Source organism: Haliotis asinina, chromosome 9 (assembly GCF_037392515.1).
Source record: "Haliotis asinina isolate JCU_RB_2024 chromosome 9, JCU_Hal_asi_v2, whole genome shotgun sequence".
NCBI lineage: Eukaryota > Metazoa > Mollusca > Gastropoda > Lepetellida > Haliotidae > Haliotis > Haliotis asinina.
In genome coordinates, this window is record NC_090288.1 from 45,083,868 (window position 1) to 45,107,776 (window position 23,909).

The 23,909-nt window shown below is 41.0% G+C and overlaps 1 protein-coding gene across 1 annotated transcript in view; it reads left to right on the forward strand.

The window, feature by feature from the left end:
• Positions 1-23,909, forward strand: part of LOC137296749 (uncharacterized) — a 62,707-nt gene that overhangs the window by 30,414 nt on the left and 8,384 nt on the right. The window contains exons 2-7 of the mRNA XM_067828591.1: positions 10,742-11,587; positions 13,878-14,063; positions 14,563-14,826; positions 15,143-15,247; positions 18,703-18,864; positions 19,515-19,637. Coding sequence (XP_067684692.1) covers positions 10,811-11,587; positions 13,878-14,063; positions 14,563-14,826; positions 15,143-15,247; positions 18,703-18,864; positions 19,515-19,637 — 1,617 coding nt within the window. The 5' untranslated portion in view covers positions 10,742-10,810. The remainder of the gene's footprint in view (positions 1-10,741; positions 11,588-13,877; positions 14,064-14,562; positions 14,827-15,142; positions 15,248-18,702; positions 18,865-19,514; positions 19,638-23,909) is intronic.

The following is a 23,909-nucleotide window of genomic DNA, read 5'->3' on the forward strand; positions in this document are numbered from 1 at the left end:
AAAGCTATGGGTATTTAGGTATCCCATATATAATACCTGTCATTGGTTTCCAACCCTTTGCCCGGGAATGACATCTCACAGACCACCATGTTTCAATGTCTCCACAATTGCTCCCGACATTCGTCTTTGTACACTGCCTTTCAGAATGTGTATTAAAGAAGATCCATGAAATATTATCTACAGGAGCGTGTTGTGATACGAGGTGTGTAAGTACATGAGGTCCAGGGTCTATTGTCTGCCACGGGAGTCTATAAACCTATACAGTCTGACAAGTCAAGCGTTCATGGTTCGCGCTGTGTCCAATTCAGTTCCAAAAAATGTCTACCTTGGATCTGAATTTCCATTTGGGGTTCAAACGATTCTGTAAAGTAATAACCCTAGAATGATCTATACCTGACCGATTTGTTGAGATTGATCTACGAACTTTTGGCGGTTGCTGGTTCAAGGAATGTGTAAGAGGGCCATGTTTGTTTGCCAGTTGTCCATTGTTCGGACACCTTCATCACAAACATGTACCTCTTCAATTGACAAGGGCAAAGGTGTGATTGTAATAGTTTTAACCACCCATAAGCTTTCGCACAATTTTCATATTGAAAACTATAATAATAGTAAGTCTTTTATGCTCAAATTCAAACAATATTTTAATATTAGTGATAGTGATTAAAATAGAAAATTGCGCATGTATTATTTTTTATGATTACACTGTATGTATGTTTTAGGAAAGTGCTGAGTCAGGAATATATGTATATGACACGTCAGCTGTCTATTCTGAGTACGTCTACAGTGTATTGAGTGTAAAAAAGGGACTTCTTAAATTATTGATATTACCCTTCAACCTCACGTGGGGCGGTGGTTTAGCCTAATGGTTAAAGCGTTTGCACGATGACCAGGGTTCGATTCCCCATATGGCTAAAATTTGTGAAGCCTGTATTTCTGTGTCCCCAAACGTTTAGTGTCTTTTCAGTGGTTCGTTTTAGAATTTTCGTCTCTCTAATTGCCTTTCTCCAGTTTCCCGACTGATTATTCTCTGGCATTGGCGTATGAGCTGAGTGTACAAAATCTGCTCGGTTGTATTCAGATCTCCCCGTGTACAAACTGACAAATAGGTAAGAATTCACTTCAATATTACAGTCAGCACATACATACAACAAGAAATATAGTAAATAATACGATCCGTCCAGATCCAGGGAATAACTGTCCTTCTGTAACTCATGCTTGTGTTAAGAGGTGAGAAGCGGGATCCCCACTGAGTAGATCGATGCTCATGTTGTTGATCACTGGACTGTCTGGTCCAGACTCCATTATGTACAGACCGCCGCAATAGCTGGAATATAGCTGAGGACTAGTTACACAACAAACAAACAAACAATAAAACTATCAACTACACAGGCACATGTTTAAATAAGACAGTTATTGTTTTGGCCTAGACACAATATGTGAATGATTTGGGGGAAGACTATAACAGGAGCCTAAAACCTAGTGTCCATTTCCAATATCGGTCTTGACCACTCCCATTACCACCATACGAAACTGTGACTTTGCCTTCTAATTAGGGCACGAACCTCCACTGACTCCAGATCGATATACGTTACAAGAATGTAACAGCAGACAAGCAGAATATATTTTGAACGACATGAACAGGTCCGCCAATTGGCCTCTTTATAGATACACCGGAACGCATATCTTTATTCAACAGATTTGGTTACAAATTCCGTGCATGAAACGACAATGGGTTAATGGTAGTAGAATACAACCGTAGCAGCTCGGCTTATCATGTTGGGAATTTCACGCACAAAAAAACCGATCAATTATCCCCGTTATTTGCTACTGTACAGACACCAGCCATATGTGCATTTACTTTGTCGAACCCGATAAGATTATTACAACAACCGGAAGTGACGTGGGACTGCATTAATTACATTTTCTCCTCTCGAAACGATAAGTGCCCGACTCCTAACTTGAAAAGGTTTCGCAGTAAGCAGCTTAAAAACTCCGTACAATGTGGCGTCCACGCGCGGTAGATTTTATCGGGTCAGGTGTATACACAGTTTATTAACATAGACTGCGGCGTGTGGGGATAGACTAGTCGTGGAATCTTGGTCAGGGTGAAGATTTGAGACCTGTGAGGTGGTTGATAGAGACTTTATCAATCTGGGATTATCGGATATACCTGCCTCTTAATCTCACCGCTACTAATCCACCCAACAACACCGTACGGTAATCTGTTCGAGACCAACATATCGTTAGGTAGAGGACGTTTGTTGACAACCGTGGACGTTAGGTGTCGAGGTGAGGATATCGGGTTTGAGCAACTGCTGACAATTTTGGATAATTGACTTTGACACTAAGAGTGCAATTCACCTGCGATAATATCGGGTGAATTTACCTGCAGACTCAAGTGCATTGTATTCCTAGACGTGAGTAAAATTATACTTTCTTAGGTCATCATGACCAAAAGCTATTTAACGAAAACAGATTTGGAAGTTCTTACTCAACCAATGGTTTACGCAACAAAATAAACTTTTAATTTTAATTGTAAAATCCAAGCTCCTCGTTAACATTTAAGACATTGGGAGACTTATGAAGTTCTGTCTCTTGTGAGAATTCATTTGTTTTTGTACAGTATTATTCTCTCAGTGGTGTATAATAAATACCAATATAAACAGGTTATGTACACATACGATTTAATGAAAAAGTGAGCGTAAAACGAGAATGATTGACTATTGTGATCAGTACTCGGAAAAGTAATAGAATTCAGCAATGTAACGTACACAAGATTCTAGCCTAATACACCGTAGCTTGTGTATGTTATGTTCCTGCTTAAAATATTTTGCGATCCCCTGTAAATGTAAATTTCTAATAATCTTTGTATTTTTTTCGGTGAGTTGGAGCAGGTATATATTTGGTGTTTGAAGTGTTAATGGCGTGTTACTATAATTATCGCATGGCCCTACTTGGATCTTATTCTCTTTTATTGAAGCGAATACATTTTGTGTTATTTCAGTCGATGGAAACAATGTAACTGTCTAAAATTATATGTAACTGAAATTTATTAATTGTCTTTCAGATCCAAATGTGAAGTCACTTAGTGTTATGATTAAAGTCAATTACTAAAATGACAATTGCATAATTTATTGAGAATTGAAATTCGTTAGCCAGAAGATAAGGATCACAAACATTCATATATGAAAATTTATACAGGTGTCAAGACGCGCAAGACTGTCGACACCACATTTTAATGTGTATATATTTATTGAACGAAAATCTCGCCTTAAATTCGCATACGCTTCTCAAAGGAAATGAAAATTTAAGGAGAATTATAATTTGATTTTTGAATGGGATAAAATTAACTGTAAAATTTGAAAATAATTTAGTAAGCATGCGGAATGCATCTTGAGTTAATAAAATGGGTATACCTTTAATCTTTAAAGAGCCGAGTTCTCTGCTTTCTCCCTGAGCTTTGATAAGTAATTATAAGACCATTATGAATATGATCACATTTGCCTTTGCAAGGATATATGTATGTGGAAAGAGGTAAACGATTCCGTTGTGTGTTTTAGCGGGGAAAATATTGACATTTGACCGAATACATAATGACTTAATGATATAATCAAGTAGGTAATTTCATATGTAGAAAAGTGGCTATGTGACGCACCTGCTACGATTACAGATCCTTTCAAAGAGCCAAAACGAGGTGCAAAGGGCAAGTTCACATTGTGGAAATTAAGAAAATATTTTGGGCACGACATTAGCGCAATTTACAAACTGTTTTGGTGAACTTTGAACCAATTATCTTCTGACCTGCTTACCTGCATGTGCTAATGTGGCTATCAGGTAGATGAGGACATAAGGTGTATCTGTGCAGCTTTATATTTTAGTTTCTTGTTGGATGAGTCTATTGCTGGTTCACACTCGTCTCTTGTAATAATTACGTTGTCCATATTTCTAGCTAATTTTATGTCTCATTAAGTGAAGCGACATTACTCTATATTACGTAGAAATTATCTGAAAGATATTACATAAGCTAGCAATATCTTTTCCATATCCTTATGGATTTTGTACAATTGTACAATTCCGAATTTTGTCATTAACGTGTCTTTATGAAGCACTCTGAAATGGTGATGCCTCCGTGTGTTACCCTTGCTGGTGTCTTTCATCAAAAGTGCAAACATGTGATACCTGCATTACTTCGGGTTTTCCTCCCATATTAACCAGGCACGAAGAATGAGGGAATACTATTTTAGCGTCAAGTCCAGCTCACTCACTTATGTTATTTTGGATGTTTGCATATATATTCTATATGTGACATTTACTGGTCTAAAATATCTTCCCTTCTCCCCCTTGCTCGTCATACCGAAGACATCTGGTCGAATCCGAGCATTGTTAATGTGGAAGTCCATTTCTGGGAAACCAACACTCTCTCTTCCGCTAGCTATACATCACATGTTCAGCCAACATTCACTGTTCCACGTCACCTGTATCATGTTGCATTTGTATATACCGTTCCTGAGGCAAATGGCAGACAGTGCAAAAGAATATACAAGCCTTCTGTGATATAACATAGATGGCCCAGCATGTGGTAGAGCGATTCGAGCTGCACCCATATCTCCAGCAGATCAATGCCTCAGTGGCATTGTAAACCGAGGCGTTATCTTGTGTTACGGTCGCCATATTGCGACGTCAGTGTGACCCCCGACGTCACGGCTAGTTTACTGTACAGTGCACTTACATATGTACTGGATTTGAAATTTGTGCAGGTTGGTGAAGAAATCACATCACAAGAAAACTCTGCCGATTGGGAAAAGTCGAGGCCATTTCATTGCACGACTGAGTTGGTCAGCGTGTAGGTGAGTGAGTGAGTTTAGATTTATGCCGCATTCAGCAATATTTCAGCTATGTGGTGGCGGTTTGTGAATAATCGAGTCTGGACCACACAATCCAGTGATCAACAACATGAGCATCGATCTGCGCAAATGGGAACCGATGACATGTGCCAACCAAGTCAACGAGAGTGACCACCCGATCCCGTTAGTCGCCTCTTACGAGAAGCATAGTCGCCTTTTATGGCAAGCATGGGTTGGTGAAGGCCTATTCTACCCCGGGACCTTCACGGGTCCAGTGTGTAGGTAAATGCGTGGGCGGCTAAGTAGACCTGTGTGTAGTCCGAGTAAGCTGGGGTGTTGAGCAGAATGTAGTCCTAGGTGGAGGCCACTGTGTTGAAGAGTACGAAGCTCAATGCATTGAGTCATGAGAAGGCGAATGTCTAGGCCAATGTATTGAACCGAAGGCCAGTGTGATTAATAGTGTTGAGACCGACGTGTTGAGCCGAAGGCCAGCGTATTTAATAGTGTTAAGACCAGTGTGTTGAACCGTAGGCCAGTGTGTTTAATAGTGTTAAGACCAGAGTACAACTGTTCAAAAGTGTCAAGGCCAGTTTGTTGAATAGTGTTAAGGTCAATGTATCGAACACTGTTAAGGCTAATTTGTTGAACGGGGTTAAGGCCAATGTGTTTAACAGTGCTTAGGCCAATGTGTTGAACAGTATTGGGGCCAATGTGTTGAACAGTGTTGGGGCCAATGTGTTGAACAGTGTTGAGGCCAATGTGTTGAACAGTGTTGAGGCCAATGTGTAGAACAGAGTTGAGGCCAATGTGTTGAACAGTGTTGAGGCCAATGTGTAGAACAGTGTTGAGGCCAATGTGTAGAACATTGATCATACTGGGCAGTATGTAGGGCAGGTCACTCATGGGTTCACTAATGTGTCCGTTATGACCACGTCAGTTGACCTCCTCATTTTGTCAACACAACCTAAGTGATTGAGATAAAAGGAATATTTAAATAACTCTACGATTATATGACTACATCTCGTCAGTGTTTCCGTGGAAGTATATAGGAATTAAATCACACCCTGTCTGGGCGCCAAATATGGGCCAAGCTACTGTATGACATGTCAACAGTAGGTCTCGATAAGTTGTAATAGATTAGATAGCTTGTGTTTTTAGATAAAGAAAATCTATGAACATTCGATGAAATCAAACGCTTTATAACATACTCGACAGTGTCAACAGCAGACCGTTGAGGGTCAGCACGACGTGAACTCTCTTGCCGGCATAAGCTACAGCCACCCGACCTATCTAATATATTGTTGCGTTTTAAAAAGCAGATGACTTGTCAACTCGCCATGCCCTTATCATAGCAGACCTATTTTCAGTCGTCCCATAATTTATGCTGGTCCTTTTGAGCAAACCCTTTTTAAAGAATTAAAAAAACCCAAACAAAACGATCTTATTCCAAGACAGGTATAAATAAATTGTAATAAATCCCAGTGTGACGTAGAGTGTACTAGGACTGACAAGACTGACCCAAAAGTGTTACTATATCGTTACTATTAGACAGGAATTCGCACACGCTGATTATAGCATTTCCACAACCATGCAGTCGTGTCTGAATCGTCGTGTTTTTAGTAACATGTTTTAAAGCATTCAATGATTTAAAATGTTAACGCAAGATCTTGAAGATTTATTGCTTACAGAAGTTCAAATAAAATACTCAGATGTAGGTATTTCCATCTTTCATAGACACACTTATATGAAAAGGATAGCTAGGTAATTTGAGTCGTAACTATCTGTTGTTCTTAAACTGGACTTTACTGACATCGAACAATCGTGTTAGTGTGTTGCACACCAAAAACACTGGTCAGTCTTCAAAGCCATTAAGTGCTTATCATCATGATTATTTTTCTGCTACCATTCTTTGCAGATGTTCATAATTGTGCGTACTAGAATTACTTGTACGAGTAGAGCACCGCGCTGTATTTATTCGGGCTAGAAATGATCTAGAGCAACCTTAACTTGTTTGAAGCGACTAACGGGATCGGATGGCCGGCCTCATTGACTTGGTTGACACGTCATCGATGTCGATCTTTGGATTGTCTTGTCCAGAATAGATTTGCAGACTACTTCCGTGTAGCAATTTACCTTTTAAGCAATTAAACACACCGTGGATACTTGTTATTATGTCTGTTCGCTGTGAAGGATTTTTCTCATTTTATACCCAAAAATCACGTTATAATTCAGTGAGTTTCTTTGACACCTTGGATAGCCCTACTATTTAGATTAGTCGTTATCAAATGACAAGGTAGATTATGTGAAAACGAGCTCGGAGAAATATATTTGAACACTTTAGACCCTGAATAATTGATTGCTGAAGATCAGCTCTTTTCTACTGAGATAGGGCATGCATATTGTATGGTACTTACGCACACCGAGGTGATAGGTGCACTATCACAAACATTGCACTTGATAACTGTAGAGCTTCGAGTGACAGCAAACGATGAGATACTCTATGCGAGTCGGGACGCCATGAGATGCCATACGAGCTATACTTATGCTTATACCGTTATTCAAAGGTTACTCTGTGGAGAGTGCAGTCGGGTAGCCTGATTTTTAAAGCGGTCACGCGTCACTCCAAGGCCGGGTTTGATTCCACGCATCCGGGCAGATTGTGAATCCCCCAACACCCCACGCTCCGCTGTGATAATAACAGACCATACGGAGTCAGTATGAGAAATAGTTTCCAAATTTTGCTGTGCCTGAAAATTACTAGTCCACAAGATAATTCACTAGCCCGAAATTTGAATGTAAACAAGGGTTTCTTCATATTTTATCAGGGCATAATACTGCATGATTAAAAAGTTTTTGAGAACTTAACAAATCGGAGAGACTGAAACATTCACGAAATGAAGTGATAATTCACTAGTGAGTTGGGCCAGTGACTGTGGAAATTTCCTGGTCCGAATGGATTCTTACTAGTCACGGGCTAGCTCTTTCGCACTCTGTACAGTGTACCCATTGGGGTACCAAATCTCCATCGTGTTAACGAACGTTTAACCATTACGCTACATGCTGTACATACTTAAATATTATTTAATTTCGGTTTTAGTTGATGTATTTTCACTTATCAGATTTATTTCTGTTACAAAGAGCAAGTTCTGGAAAATAAGAGCATCCCACATTTAGAAAGTTCTGAAATTGACGATCGGTAGTGTCAGGAAAAATGAAAGCCAAATGAAATCTATTCGATTCTTAAGAATGAAGATTTTATGGATATCAACTTCTTTATGAGAGAACACAACGTTTCGGAGTTAATGCTTACTCCTTCATCAGGTGATTTTACTGTTGATGGATGTGACTGCATCATCTCCATGTTGATGTCGTATCAAGTCTTTGAATGTCATTTAGAAGTGTAAATACATAAGAATGAAGATTTTATGGATATCAACTTCTTTATGAGAGAACACAACGTTTCGGAGTTAATGCTTACTCCTTCATCAGGTGATGAAGGAGTAAGCATTAACTCCGAAACGTTGTGTTCTCTCATAAAGAAGTTGATATCCATAAAATCTTCATTCTTATGTATTTACACTTCTAAATGACATTCAAAGACTATTCGATTCTTTCCTTTTAGAAAGTAAAGAATAAACAGTGTCAGCAAGCATGAATGGGGGGCAATAGTTTAAACTAGTTAACATTTTATCTGAAAGAATATAATGTAATCCCAAATTGGAAAAGTGTAAATAATAATACTGATAACGTCGATGGTAACGATGATTATAATGATGACCGCGATGACGTTGACGACAGCGATGTTGTTCATTATGACGACGACGACGACGACGACGATGATGATGATGATAGAAAATACAATAAAACACTATTAGGATCTGAACTACACTTACAGGTAGGGTTTTCCACCATCCTCTAGTAAGTCGGTATAAGACTTTAGCATGCATATCCGAGTCCTGTAAGCAGGTATAGTTTGGCATGAAATGCATGTGGACCCGGGTTTTTGTAAATAACTCTTCACCCAATGATCCAATCGATCTCAAACTTTGCAAGTGGATGTTTTGTCAGACAACCTAATCACATTTTAAATCACCGATTTTATGCATTTGTATGAAAGAATCTGTCTATGTAACTGTCAACAAAATAAACAGCAGAACGCAGACTGCTTGCAGAGGGAGGGAGCCAATGACCTGTAACAGAGGCAGCGTTCACATGCATTTCATGCCAAACTATACATACAAATCAAAGTGAATTTAACAGAAACCCATTTCCCGTTTTAACGATCTTGCTCCTTTTACTACAGATTAGAGTTGATCACTCTCGTGTCTTTACTGATATACAATAGTTGTCTGCAGGTAGGGCCACATACTGGGTTCTATTCGATCTTCGATTAGAGCAGCTCTAACAACGGTAGATAGTCAGAGTAAATGATTCCTTGTAGATAAATAATAGGTCAGGCAGCTAACAACCTTGCAATTTCAAAGTTTAATCGAAAAAAACTCGAAGTAATGTAGTATTGCACTGACCCAAATGACGTGTAAGCGCCTATTGGTCAGTCTGCTGGTGTGTAAGCCTGTATATACGGGCGTAGGTCCATATAAGAAAGACAGATCCCAGTCTCCCAGGGTCCACAGAAATGTTTATCGATGGTATAAATGATCACATTCACGAGCGATTATACTTGTATATCAGCTATGAAATATTACGGTATCTGGATCACCGCGGAATGAGGGAACGGGTGGAAATGGGGTAGGTTTTGATTCGAGTTAGGGCGTTGACTTGAAGAGAGCACGCACCATTTCTTACGTGACACACAGTATGAAGTACGAGGTTCTGTAATAATTTGCTGTATTGACAATTACACTGTTGAGCTCTTAAACATTTGAAATTACGATGTGATTAATGACATAACTTCGATTATATTTGCTGATATGTTTGTCGATTATGATTAATCGAAACTAGGTAAGATTACAATCACACTTTCAGTCAAAGGGCACATGCTTGTACGTGTAATTCTATGCGGAGGTTTTGGTTCGCTTTGAAACACGTTAGTACGTAGTAGGCTTGTAAGAGTTACCTCCCCTTGATTAACATTACTCTCTTCAAATTGCAGTCATGTAAACTATGTTCATGTCAACACATAGTTATATGGTCCTTAGGCACTTTTAAGGTAGTAACCTTTTCTTGTCAAATATCACTTGGAGAGACTTGAAAACAGATATATAGATAAAATGTCAACCTCTGAAGAAAGATCATTGGACGAATTAAAGAACTGTTTTGACAAAGGTTCCATACATACCATCAGAGACCGTATATACCATATATCGGTATATGGTCTCTGATACCATATATTGTCTACGTAGCGTTGAGATGACACTTTGTTGATGTGGATTGTCGATATATGGGTACAGTACCTGTGCATCAACAAAATCGAGCTAAAAGGCCGATATTAGCCATGGTTTTCAAATCGGCGTCATATGTATATAAATCATTCATTTCTTGGTGAGAAATCTGTAGTGCTTCGACCATTGAACAGCGTGTGTTATCTTTACCGAGAGGCAGACAATGAACGTTCCACTCTAGTCGCTGTTGATAACTGAAAAAAAAATTGTAAAATGTCTAGATTACCATCACACATTCGAACCCTTGCTTGTCGTAAATGGGAATTCTGTGGTCAGACTCGCTGCCCTTCTTGACAATTAAGTAGATCGATACTCATGATGTTGATCCCTGGATTTTCTGTTGGTTGGGACGTTTGAAAAAGCCCGAACATATTGACTGATTTTCAGTGATAATACCTCTCACAAAGTTTTGACCAGACCATCCAGTGATCAACAACATGTTAATTTATGTGAAGTGGAAGTCTAACTTTTTATATGTACATATTTTGTTTTCAGCATGAAAACCATATGACACTATCCAACCCACGACCCACCCACGCCCAGTAGCCGCCCGGCGACAACGGCATGGGGAGCGGCTTCAGCACGTGCAACGGTCCGGCGACGGTGGCCGTCAGGTCAAGCATCTCCAGGCATGACCAGGAGGGCTTGGCGCTCTCCGACTCCCATGACTCAGGGATCTCCGAGGTCGGAAGGGGCCGCCCCGGGGGAGTGGACGCGAGGGAACTGGAGCGTCACTTCTTCGAGTCGAACCAGGAAGGTCCAGGCACCCCGAGGTTGCTGTACGGATCGGGATCGCGACATCGACCGGAAATGGCGCCGTCGGACCATGGCAACAGCTACCGTCTTCATCTCAGGCGAAACCACAGTTTGTCAGAGTTCGCCATCACGGAAGAAGACGAAGAGTCCACGCCCACTAGAACACGGATGGTGAGACCAAAGAGTGCTAACGTGAGGAAGAGGAGGGGCCTAAAGTCAGGAAGAAGAAGACCCGGAACGGAGAAGAGCCGGAAGACAGATTCCCCCGGTGGCCTGAGCAGTGACGCTACTGACAGTGACCTTGACAGTGAAGATTCCGACGTCCTGTCCATACCGGACGAAACCGGTCCATTCCAGTATGGACAAGGACGAGGGTTGAACGATGATTGGTGGAGATTAGACTCGAGCGTTACGCGTGACCCACGTGATTATGGCAGCTTTAGTGTTCGCAGTGTTCACGATGTGAACATCGCCAAGAAAGCAAGTGAACGCTCAATATCCAGTATAATCTTGTTTGATCCAGTTTCTACTAATTCTGATTGGTGTGTCTTTACTAACTCGGATGCTGCTAACATTATACGAAAGGTAAGGTGAACAAAATGTTAATTTGTTCTAAAAAAAACCAACACGTTTTCTCAGAAGTATTTGGTAATTTAATAAAACGATGCAGTTCTTTGAAATCCAACGTGTTTATGTAGATGGATGGTATTTAAAGCATACTTATACTACACATTCGTCTTAATGACAATCAAGCTCCAAACACGCTATTTAAGTATACGTTACCCATCTAAGACTGATGTTAGAATTAGTCTTCGCAACCCGCGTTTCTCGTAAGAGTCGACTGACGGGATCGTGTAGTTTGGTTGATGCATCGTACCCAAGCTGAATACAAAAACTCATTGTGTTAATCACTGGGTTGTCTAGTCCAAACTCGTTTATGTGCTGATCCCCGTCTAAAGAGTTCTAGTTAAAGCTCTCGCTGTACGTTGATGCATCGTACCCAGACTGCATAGATCGATGCTCATTGCGTTAATCACTGGGTTGTGTAGTCCAGACACGCTTTTGTGCAGATAGCCGTCTGATGAGTTTTAGTCAAAGCGCTCGTTGTATATACCGAAAGCTCCAACACGGGTACCAATGCTTGGTCATGGTGTCCGCGGTGGAATATTGCAGAAAACTGTTGAAATGGACCCTTATAATTCATCCATGCACTGTTTTGTTTTAAATCCGAAGACAGATAAATGTTTCACAGTGGTGGATGTGTTCTTCCCGGATGCTGTGTGAGTGTGCATGAACAGCTTCATGCCATATCATATGTAACTCATAGTTAAAAGAGATGCATGCCAACTAATACGCATGCAGTGTTACACTTCCCTCTGCGTCTGAAACGGAGACCTCCTTTAAATGCCGTATAATTCCAATGGAAGAAAGACATGGAATGACTCCCATAATTAGCATGCCTGCTGTGAAGTGGTTTTAAATTCTTTCCCCTGCTTCGATACGCTTCTTTTTAAAATTAGACACCCTTTAAATAACATCCCAACCATTTCATGTAACGAGCACGAATGCATTAACATTGACTGGCGTGCTTCGCATGGCCCTGTTTTTTAAACCTGTTTGACAGCACCATTATAACATCTGTTTTCATAATACTGTTCATGCGAGAAAAATATGTTCCTGAATATTAGCAACTGATTACCAAAATGCCACTTTATACTCTTTGTAGAGCCGATATCTAATACTGTGATACTGTGGTTGTTCATGAGGTGTATAAGCCCTTCTAGCCCGGGAGTGTAGTTGGGGATGTTGTCACGCCGTCCAAGGCGCCGCAATTCACCCCACAGAGTTGCTTCCCTTGGTGACGCCAGGAACCTATGATCGTATGTTCTGATCCCGGTTAGCTCAGATTATGTTTCTAGGTTTAGAACCTCATACCATAAGGGATTCACCAGAATGGTAAACATCTAAAATTTATATGACTTCTGGTTTTCTTCCCTCGTCAGTATATAACTGGTTAATTCTTGAAGTCTGCGTTAAATTCTGCGTTCATTCACCTCACATATCACGTACTTTAGTCTCTTTCTTCTCAACTTCGTGTTCAGCATAAGTAGATATGAGTGACTTGTGAAGTGGTCCACACACACGTTCTTTTCGAGTGTCGTAGATGGGCGTAGTTACGTCCCCTTATTTCAACAAGTAGTGAGCACATTTCAACACTCACACTACTACTTTCGACTCTTTCTTACCAAACATGATCATGGGATTTAGGGTATTCTAGCCTCGGTTTAGTTTCACACAACAATCGTAGCATACAACAGAGAGTGTAAACAAGTATATGCTACAAGTATATGCCACCAGGGATATAGGGATACTCCTGCATGAGTCACCGTGATGTTACTTACTACACGAATGTCGGAGTGATTTGTATATGACACAACATCTAGTCCCTGTTCCAAAAGGAATCTTACCTGTCGTAAATTTATGTTAAATGACAAAATCAGAACGTTTAAACAGGGATCATAGCGTAACGACTCTAAGTTTCATGATTTCATTCGACAAAGAAATCTTATCGCCACGTACGACAATACAATAAAGTCTCTGTTGAATACATAGGCCCCCTTCAGCTACGACTGTCCAATTTGTAAACATAGGTGTTACGTCAGTGTGCACTCAGATCCCTTTATGATGGGCCAGGGGCCATCCACAAAGTGTTCGCACCATTACGACCTGTCATGACTATAGCGTATGATAGGCTAACGAATATCGAAGGCTATCGTATATTTAAGCGTACGTAAGATGATAGTCACCGTGCTGGTGGTCTGGGGACGTTGGTCTGAATGTCAAAATGAATCATAATTTAATTTCCCCCCAACAGAACATTACAGAACTAGAAGAGGAATTATGGACGGGAGTTAAGGCAGCATCCGAGGACTGTCGCGGAGAGATGGGGGACTTTGTCCAGCTTGTACGGGGTTACCGGTCTAATTTCACACGCCTTGTTCTGGAATACAGGCAAGCGTCGGAACCAGCCTCCAGCTGGAACAAGGACCCGGATGAGGAGGTAAGTTCACCAACGCTGACGCCATTAGGACGTATAGAAGAATTTTGATTTCATTTTGTTCACTGTTCTGCAGTCTTACTGAAATATGAGCTGCTACTCCGATAGGATTGATTTGAAGAGGGTGTTGGGTTAGGTCAAATGAGACAGACCTACCTCAAAAGGTATCTCATATGCTGAAACGAAATGAGAACTCTAACTTTATACCGGAGTCAGGAAACACGCCTAAACCTATATCCCGCAGTACATCTCCAAACATCAAATGAGATTCAGTCAGGTTTCATAAACTCAAACCAGAAAGGTTTTGTTCCCGTTTGCCAAATGTTACAAAAATTAATTTGCATATTCAAAGGATCTAAAGATATATCAGTTCGATAGACACGAGGAGCGGGTTGTATCTGCCATATAGGTTTACAATAGAAATGTCCATAGCAAGTCGATACTCTGATGTATCGTGACAATTATGAAATTACATACTGAAATCACTTACTACTCCTTGCAGAAGCTGAAGGCGTTCGAGGAGCAATTTGCCGAGGGGCTTTACTACCGACAGGCTACGCTCACCAGGCAGGAGTTGTCTACCTTTCTGGCAGAGCATCTACAGCGGATAGAGGGCCAGTTAGAGGCGGAAGTGTCTGGAGCTGGTTTTCTAAGTGAAAGCGGAAGTGACGTAATGGGTGCTAATGAATTGTTGTCGTCGTCAGAAAATGAGAGCAGATGGGCTAAGGGCACCGGCCCAAAATTAGATGTACCAAATATTGAACAGGTACGTGTATGTTGTACAAAGTCAAATGAAATTCCAATAATTCTATGAATCAATTACCTAACTGTAAACAAAAATATTCAAAAGCAAAAGTCACTGTGGTTTTGTTGTCTGATGTATTAGTAGATGATTGCTAAAAAATTCTCCATTTTGCTTTGTAGATTGGTATGCATCGATATTTTCAAAATGTTTGAAAATTTTCTTTTTTTTAAAAATCAAATTGTTAAGCGTATACTTTTGTCGGTTCATGTATTCGCAGAGGCGCGTAGAAATAACCCACAGGATAATCTAATTCACTTTATTTTTTTCTCGTCTGCAGTTAACGGATGCTTTATCCTTGGTCCTAACTCGGAATCGCGTAGGCGTGACCTTAGATGACCTGCTCCCGGTCATCCGAAACCATTCTAGACGTGTAAATGTACTTGTGAGTATGCCGGAATTCATTCTCAGTCACTCACTGACTGTTGATCACTAGATTATCTGGTCCAGAATCGATTATTTACAAACCGCCGCCATGTACCTGGAATACTCAATTTCAGTTCAAGCAATAATACTATGAACTTCGCAGACATATGTTTAGGTAACATCCACTACCTATCTGGGGTAGCCTAGTGGTTGAAGTGTTCGCTCGTCACACCGAAAACCCAGGTTCGATTCCTCACTTGGGTAAAATGTGTGAAGCTCATTTCTGGTGTCCCTCTCCATGATATTGCTGGAATATTGCTATAAGCGGGGTAAAATTAAACTCACTTGTTCACTTACTCACGCAATCAATAATTCACTCAACCCCACTACTCATCCCCACCACTCACTCACCCATTCGGTGCGACGACCAGGCCCTCTGTCGTTGAGTGTCGTACTAGCAGATTAATGGGTATACATGATACCTCAGTCAACTGAGTTCATCATTCCCTGGTGTCCACCAAACAATATTCTGTCACGACACAGGACCACTTCTCACCACGAAGTGTGGGTAATGCGGCGTGATCGCCTTTAAGTAGGATCAGATCATCAGGATATAAGAAAGAAGCGAAGCCATACTGTCAATACAGACTCTCATATACCCCCTGGCAACGCAGCAGTGTGTAGGCACGTGGCTAAATGCACCCTCTCGCCCCGAACACTCTCCGTGCACTGATAGTCATTTAGCCTTATACCAAATGCACAATGGGATGTTTACAGAGCAGGTGTAATTTTACTGTTAGTCACGACCGATTGGTGAAATCGCTTCCATGGTCACGCTCAATCTTACAATCATATTATGTGATCAAAATGACTGACGGGTGGCAATCATGTTTTTTGTCATTCACCAGTGGCAAGACCCCACGCGGACTTGTTTAATTAGCCCTGATCTGACGCGAGTCTTAACCAAAGTGGTGTAGATGGTATTGCCAGATGACAGCTGCTTTGAAGCTGAGACTTCAGCAGACGACATTCCGAGCAGACGACACTGACACAGTAACTCATCGCAGTGCCTGGTAGAACGCCTTTCGTTGTGGTGTAATGTGAAGTTCGAATGTTCACTTATGTGGTGGAAAGAAATTTGCCGGATGAAGTAAGGAGTCCTAGTTATCATCTGATACTTTGAAGCTGAGACTTCAGCAGACGACATTCCGAGCAGACGACACTGACACAGTAACTCATCGCAGTGCCTGGTAGAACGCCTTTCGTTGTGGTGTAATGTGAAGTTCGAATGTTCACTTATGTGGTGGAAAGAAATTTGCCGGATAAAGTAAGGAGTCCTAGTTATCATCTGATACTTTGAAGCTGAGACTTCAGCAGAAGACATTCCGAGCAGACGACAATGACACATTAACTGATCTCAACATCGGGTAGAACTTCTTTCGTCCGGGAGTAGTGTGAGATGTTCATTTGTGCTGTGGAGGATATTTCAGTGAGGTGTCATAATCAACATTTGAGAAGGTTCGGAGCAGACGTGGATTTTGATGTATACATACACAAGAGGATATGTTTTTGTTGTCGGGATAGTTCAAAGTGTGTTGGTTACTTGGACAGCCAGTGGAGCAAGGAGCAATCAGCGTTCGTGTTCGTGTGAGCACAAGCATTTGATTCTTCATGACTGAACTCTTACGTCTCTTTCTTGCACCTGATAACGACTGACGACCTTGGTCAGCAGACGAGAGTTGTATTATGTCACACTGCATGTATGCATGTATGCATTTGATTCTTCATGACTGAACTCTTACGTCTCTTTCTTGCACCTGATAACGACAGACGACCTTGGTCAGCAGACGAGAGTTGTATTATGTCACACTGCATGTATGCCTGTTGATCTCAACCAGTTATGAGTTTTATTGTTCAGTTACTTTATTTCTTGGTATTTACTAACAATTTAAATTTAATTGCCAAGTAGATGTATTCGCTGGTGTTCCAAGACTGCTTGTGTCGCCTTCACGAATGACTTCGTTTCATCTAATGATCGAGATTAATAATCCAGTACATATTAGAATTGTCATAAAAGAAAATTCCTCCAATATAGCGTTATAGGAATTGGATGTTTTGGCCAGACTATCTTTGATCTTCGTTTAGTTCGTCCAGTCAGATCAGCGTTAGACATTCAGAGCTAATTCATAATGGACTTTCCAGAGTTTCAAAGGTTGGGCCAAATGAACTGATATTCAATCAGTTCAGTCAGTACGGAGCTGTGTTCTGTTTGAGGGAACTAATTGAAACCAGGGCCATGCCCGAGTCAGAGGGAACGCCCAGAGGCTTCTGTGAAGATACCGATAGTTGACACAACTCTTTAATATTCTTTGTTGGCAGCCTCTTTGATCACAGACGGTGGCTTACGAAAGGAACTTAGAGAACTTGTGATTCTACTCTACCCCCCGGGAAATAGTTCAGTATGATAAGAGCCCAGTCAGAATAGCCGTACAAATGGGTACAATGGTAATTTGTGTGGATGAACCGAGGCATTGTATTTATAAGAAGCGTTGGTTTTTTGAGTGAGTGAGTGAGTGAAAGAGTGAGTTTGGTTTTATGCCGCTTTTAGCAATATTCCAGCAATACCACGGCGGGACACACCAGAAATGGGGTTCACACGTTGTACCCATGTTGGGAATCGAACCGGCGTCTTCAGCGTGATTGTTTCTTGAGATGTGCTTGTGAGTTAATCCAAGTCTCGTTTGCTGGATACACGTCTCATTTACTGAATCCAAGTCTCGTTTGAGAAAGTCGCAAACCGTATCCAAGAGTTACATCATGGCAGTCAGTAGGAGGGCGGGGCTGTCTCAGTGGTATAATACCAAAATACAGAAGACGTATTCACAAAGTTCAGTCATATGTAAACATGATTTCGGAGGATCATCTGTAACCACCATATTTCTAGATTCCACAGATGGTGCCATTCCAATGATATCGGTAATGAATATTACGTGTGACCGGTTCCCAAGGCATGTTGCGCAGTACGCAGAGTACCAGTAGATCCAGGCTGGATTTCTGTTCACCTCTCGCCATAGTTGTTTCTTTAAACACACGTTTCGCCCCATTGCAGTCTCTAAGCACCTATCATTTACTCTCAAACATCGCTGTGTCGAACGTACCGTTATCTCGATGTAAGAGCTGAAACCGTGTGTATGCCTTATTTGGTCATTTTGTGGTTGTACCGAACCTCGAAAAACTCCAATTATTAATGTAGGTCCTTCGACCAACGGTGTTATACAGTAGGTCAAGCCTTGATTTCCTTGGAGCCTCAACGTGCCTTGGGATAGTACAGATAATATTTGATTTTCCTAATTTCAATATCAAGGCCGGAGGATGTTACCTATTGATGTGCGACTGATAGTATTGTAACATAGCTGTTGGTTATGTTGGCTCTGATGTCGGGGTTACAGGTTTGGCAAACGTTTCTTCTTGCAGGGCGTGCGTGACCCCAACGTTGAACTTGCCAAAACCCTGGTAGAACGGTCACGGCGTGGTCAAGTGTCGAGGGAGGAGCTCCAGTCAGCAATAGACGTCCACTTGGCCGAGTCACCAGCTGGGCCGCGGAGGGCGGTCTATAGCGCCAAGCCCGGAATCCAGGTGAGCATTTTGCAGTTTGATAAACAGGTTCACTCATTCGATGTCTTCGTCGACACTCAGTCGTTGAACAAAATTCAGCTTCGAGCAATAGTTCAGTTTCATTGCGTCTTTAAGAAATGGTACATATTCCTCAGAATGTCAAGATAGAGAAGCAATACCAGTGATTTGTGAAAACGAAGGCTGAATTTGTAAGGGATTTCCAAATTGATGTTCGAGGTGTAGACCCGTAGAATTTATGTGAAGCCCCTTAGAATTAAGGTGAAGCCTACAATACATGGTTATGTTGTCACAAACCAAGCATCATAAGCAGAGCTAACCCGAGATTCGAAACACCAATAACTGGAGACTGACACAGCAAAGGGACGCTACTCAGGCATTCGGCCAGAACCACACTCTCCTCTCTCCCATTAAGAGACTACTGATGTGTTCCAGTGGTTAAAGCTACCGTGCGATGTAGGTCCCAGAATGTCTTTGAGGAGTCGTAAGACACTTAGATTGAATATAACTGATCAGATGGACAGCTACATACATATTGACATTTCATTGTTACTTCCTTTGCCATAAAAATATTACACCCAAATTCATTCGCATTTTCCAGCATAAATTGCACTGTGGCCAATATTGGTCAAATCTTGTTGTCATGTTCACAGGTTGGGGGTCATGTTGACCTCAATATGGATCTGACCAGTGAACGGAGCAGCATGAGGTCATCTCGACCTTCCACGGTGAAGAGTCAGGCCAGTACCAGCCTCATACAGACTAAACTAGTGGAGGTGAGTGTACGCAGATATACTAAACTAGCAGAGGTGAGATATACAGGTAGACTAAACTAGTGGAGGTGAGTATACACAGATATGCTGAACTAGTAGAGGTGAGATATACAGGTAGACTTAACTCGTAGAGGTGAGTATACACATACTAAACTAGTAGAGGTGATATATATATGGACAGACAAAACTAGTAGAGGTGACTATACACAGACTAAACTAAACTAGTAGAGGTGAGAATGCACAGACTAAACTATCTGAGGTGCATATGACAGGCTAAACTAGTAGAAGTGAGATATATGGACGGTGAAACAAGTAGAGGGGAGATATACAGGTAGACTAAAGTAGTGGAGGTGAGTATAGACTGATATACTGAACTAGTAGAGGTGAGATATACAGGTAGACTAAACTCGTAGAGGTGAGTATACACATACTAAACTAGTAGAGGTGATATATATGGACAGACAAAACTAGTAGAGGTGACTATACACAGACTAAACTAAACTAGTAGAGGTGAGAATGCACAGACTAAACTATCTGAGGTGCATATGACAGGCTAAACTAGTAGAAGTGAGATATATGGACGGTGAAACAAGTAGAGGGGAGATATACAGGTAGACTAAAGTAGTGGAGGTGAGTATACACATACTATACTAGTAGAGGTGAGATATATGGACGGTGAAACAAGTAGAGGGGAGATATACAGTGAGACTAATGTAGTAGAGGTGAGATACCTAGACTGACTAAACTGGTAGATGTGAGATGCAAGACTGTGTCACTAAAGGTGTCATAAATAGATTAAAGATATAGATACAGAGGCGAGTTATAGAGACAGACAAAACTAATTACTCATTAATGCTTTATAAAGATTTTGATACTGCAGTGTTTGGATTCTGCACTAATATCACATGTTCCCTTATAATTTTCGATGAGTATATTTTCTATCAATTTAGCTTTAGATGTTATCAGTATCTGACGTAGCAAAACTGACATGGTAATAGCTCTGGTGCTAACAGGCATGTTTATAAGGCCATAAACGACTATACAGAGACTAAATCAATATTAAAACCACTTTAAACCGATTAACTCGTCTTCTACAGTCAAAAGCGTTACATAGACAAGACGTAAATTATGACATCCCCATACACGCAGGTGTGTCGTGGGCCTGAAATAATTTTGGAACGGAGATTCGGTTTTCATTCAGTTGTAGAACAACGTACGTATAGGTCATATTTGATTCGATTTCAATGCCAAATGACGGCCAAGGCAAACAATAGGAAGGTTTTAGTGAACGATATACAATACCTGGGTAGGTCGGAGTTATTTCGGGGTAGAATAGATCTTAAGTGCCTCGCCACACCAACGCGGCTATCCGTGGAGCTAGAGTTTATACGCATAAATCTCATTATCTATGCACAAAGGGTCGCTGCTTTGGTGGCTTATAGTGAACTCCGGCCTCTTGGCGTGAGACTACCAACGTGGAATGCTACTGGACGTGGTATGGAAGGACTTGGCCTTGAATACAATCGACAATGTTCAATGCTAATAAAGTGACACGAGTTGTCACGAGTGATATGTATATCTATATACTCTCGCAGCGGAATAACCCGATTGTGTCCGAATGGGGTGTACCATTCTAAGCAGGGCATTGCTGTTAAAGGCACCTGAAGTGTGGTATCGTGTTCATTTGTTAACTATTGCGGAAGCGATGATCGGTGAAACATATTATGATTGTTAATAGCTTTGGTAATGTGTGAATGTTGACATAGCCGGTTTAGTGTTCTGATCGGGGTATTGGAATATGCTGTTAACTTTGGTAATGTGTTAATTTTGACAGAGCCGGTTTAGTGTTCTGATCTGGGTATTGGGATATGCTGTTGACGTTGGTAATGTGTTAATTTTGACAAAGCCGGTTTAGTGTTCTGATCTGGGTTTTGGGATATACTGTTGACTTTGGTAATGTGTTAATTTTGACAAAGCCGGTTTAGTGTTCTGATCGGGGTATTGGGATATGCTGTTGAATTTGGTAATGTGTTAATTTTGACAAAGCCGGTTTAGTGTTCTGATCGGGGTATTGGGATATGCTGTTAACTTTGGTAATGTGTTAATTTTGACAAAGCCGGTTTAGTGTTCTGATCTGGGTTTTGGGATATGCTGTTGACTTTGGTAATGCGTTAATTTTGACAAAGCCGGTTTAGTGTTCTGATCTGGGTTTTGGGATATGCTGTTAACTTTGGTAATGTGTTAATTTTGACAAAGCCGGTTTAGTGTTCTGATCTGGGTATTGGGATATGCTATTGACGTTGGTAATGTGTTAATTTTGACAAAGCCGGTTTAGTGTTCTGATCTGGGTATTGGGATATGCTGTTGACTTTGGTAATGTGTTAATTTTGACATAGTCGGTTTAGTGTTCTGATCTGGGTTTTGGGATATGGTGTTGACGTTGGTAATGTGTTAATTTTGACAAAGCCGGTTTAGTGTTCTGATCTGGGTTTTGGGATATGCTGTTGACTTTGGTAATGTGTTAATTTTGACAAAGCCGGTTTAGTGTTCTGATCTGGGTTTTGGGATATGCTGTTGACTTTGGTAATGTGTTAATTTTGACAAAGCCGGTTTAGTGTTCTGATCTGGGTATTGGGATATGCTGTTGACTTTGGTAATGTGTTAATTTTGACAAAGCCGGTTTAGTGTTCTGATCTGGGTATTGGGATATGCTGTTGACTTTGGTAATGTGTTAATTTTGACATAGTCGGTTTAGTGTTCTGATATGGGTTTTGGGATATGGTGTTGACGTTGGTAATGTGTTAATTTTGACAAAGCCGGTTTAGTGTTCTGATCTGGGTTTTGGGATATGCTGTTAACTTTGGTAATGTGTTAATTTTGACAAAGCCGGTTTAGTGTTCTGATCTGGGTATTGGGATATGCTGTTGACTTTGGTAATGTGTTAATTTTGACAAAGCCGGTTTAGTGTTCTGATCTGGGTATTGGGATATGCTGTTGACGTTGGTAATGTGTTAATTTTGACATAGCCGGTTTAGTGTTCTGATCTGGGTTTTGGGATATGCTGTTGACTTTGGTAATGTGTTAATTTTGACAAAGCCGGTTTAGTGTTCTGATCTGGGTATTGGGATATGCTGTTGAATTTGGTAATGTGTTAATTTTGACAAAGTCGGTTTAGTGTTCTGATCTGGGTTTTGGGATATGCTGTTAACAAATGAACATAAATTGGTGTAGTCGTTGAAAGGTTATGTGAATGCTATAGTGGACGATTAAGCGTTGATTCAAGTGGAGATAGGAAGATTCGTATTTGTCATTTGAAAGAATATACCTCAGGAAAATAGGTGTCATGACATAGGATGAATGTTGATGAGCGTGGCGTAAAACAAGGAAGTATGAAAAGTGAATAATTGTTACTGAACTCTGAATCAGCTGTTTCGTAATCTATTACTCTGAAACAGGGGCACTTTTCCCTTTTAACAGCCTATCATTTTCAAATCGATATGTCTTTAGAATCCCTTTTTGTGCAATGGTTGAAAATACTCATTCCGATCAAAATTATGCTCAATTTAGAAGAATGAATGAATAAATGAAAGATTGATTAATTGATTGGTTGGTTGAGGGACGAAACCCATACTATCATCATGCCAGATCTCTGACGCTCGGTACTCTCCTTCGTTATCATAAGCATGGGTTTATGGATCACAAACACACGCAAAGACACGCCAACTCGAACAACGACAGGAACATACTTTAACAAGTGAAAACAATTGCATAGGTACGTTTTGGAGCACTTATTTTTTTAACGCCTCTCATATGTCTACATTAAAGTGTCATTAAAGTACTTAAATATATAGATACCTCTTTGTTGCCTTTCACACTGCATGGAATTGAACGTTTAATAATACCGTTCAATAAACAGCGTGTAGGATGTGTCCGGTGACGGATAGCCCTGGTTGTCGGGTGTGAGACGGACACGGTATCAGTGCCATCGACTCAGGGAGGGTGAGATCCCCGCAGTCAGACAGACATTGAATTATGACCACAACTAAGCAGGGGGTCTGGGGAGCGATCACACACTTTCCCACAAGGTTATTCAGATTTAAGTAGATTTTAGTCCACAGCACACTCGGGTTTAATCCTCAGTTATGCTTGCGAGATTTGTCGACTACAGCAGAACGTCCTGCTTCACTCACGGCGATATACCTCGCCCAACCGTAACGACTCTTTTGTTTAGTGTGTGTACTGATATGTATCGTACAAGTCCATGTACGTTGGTGT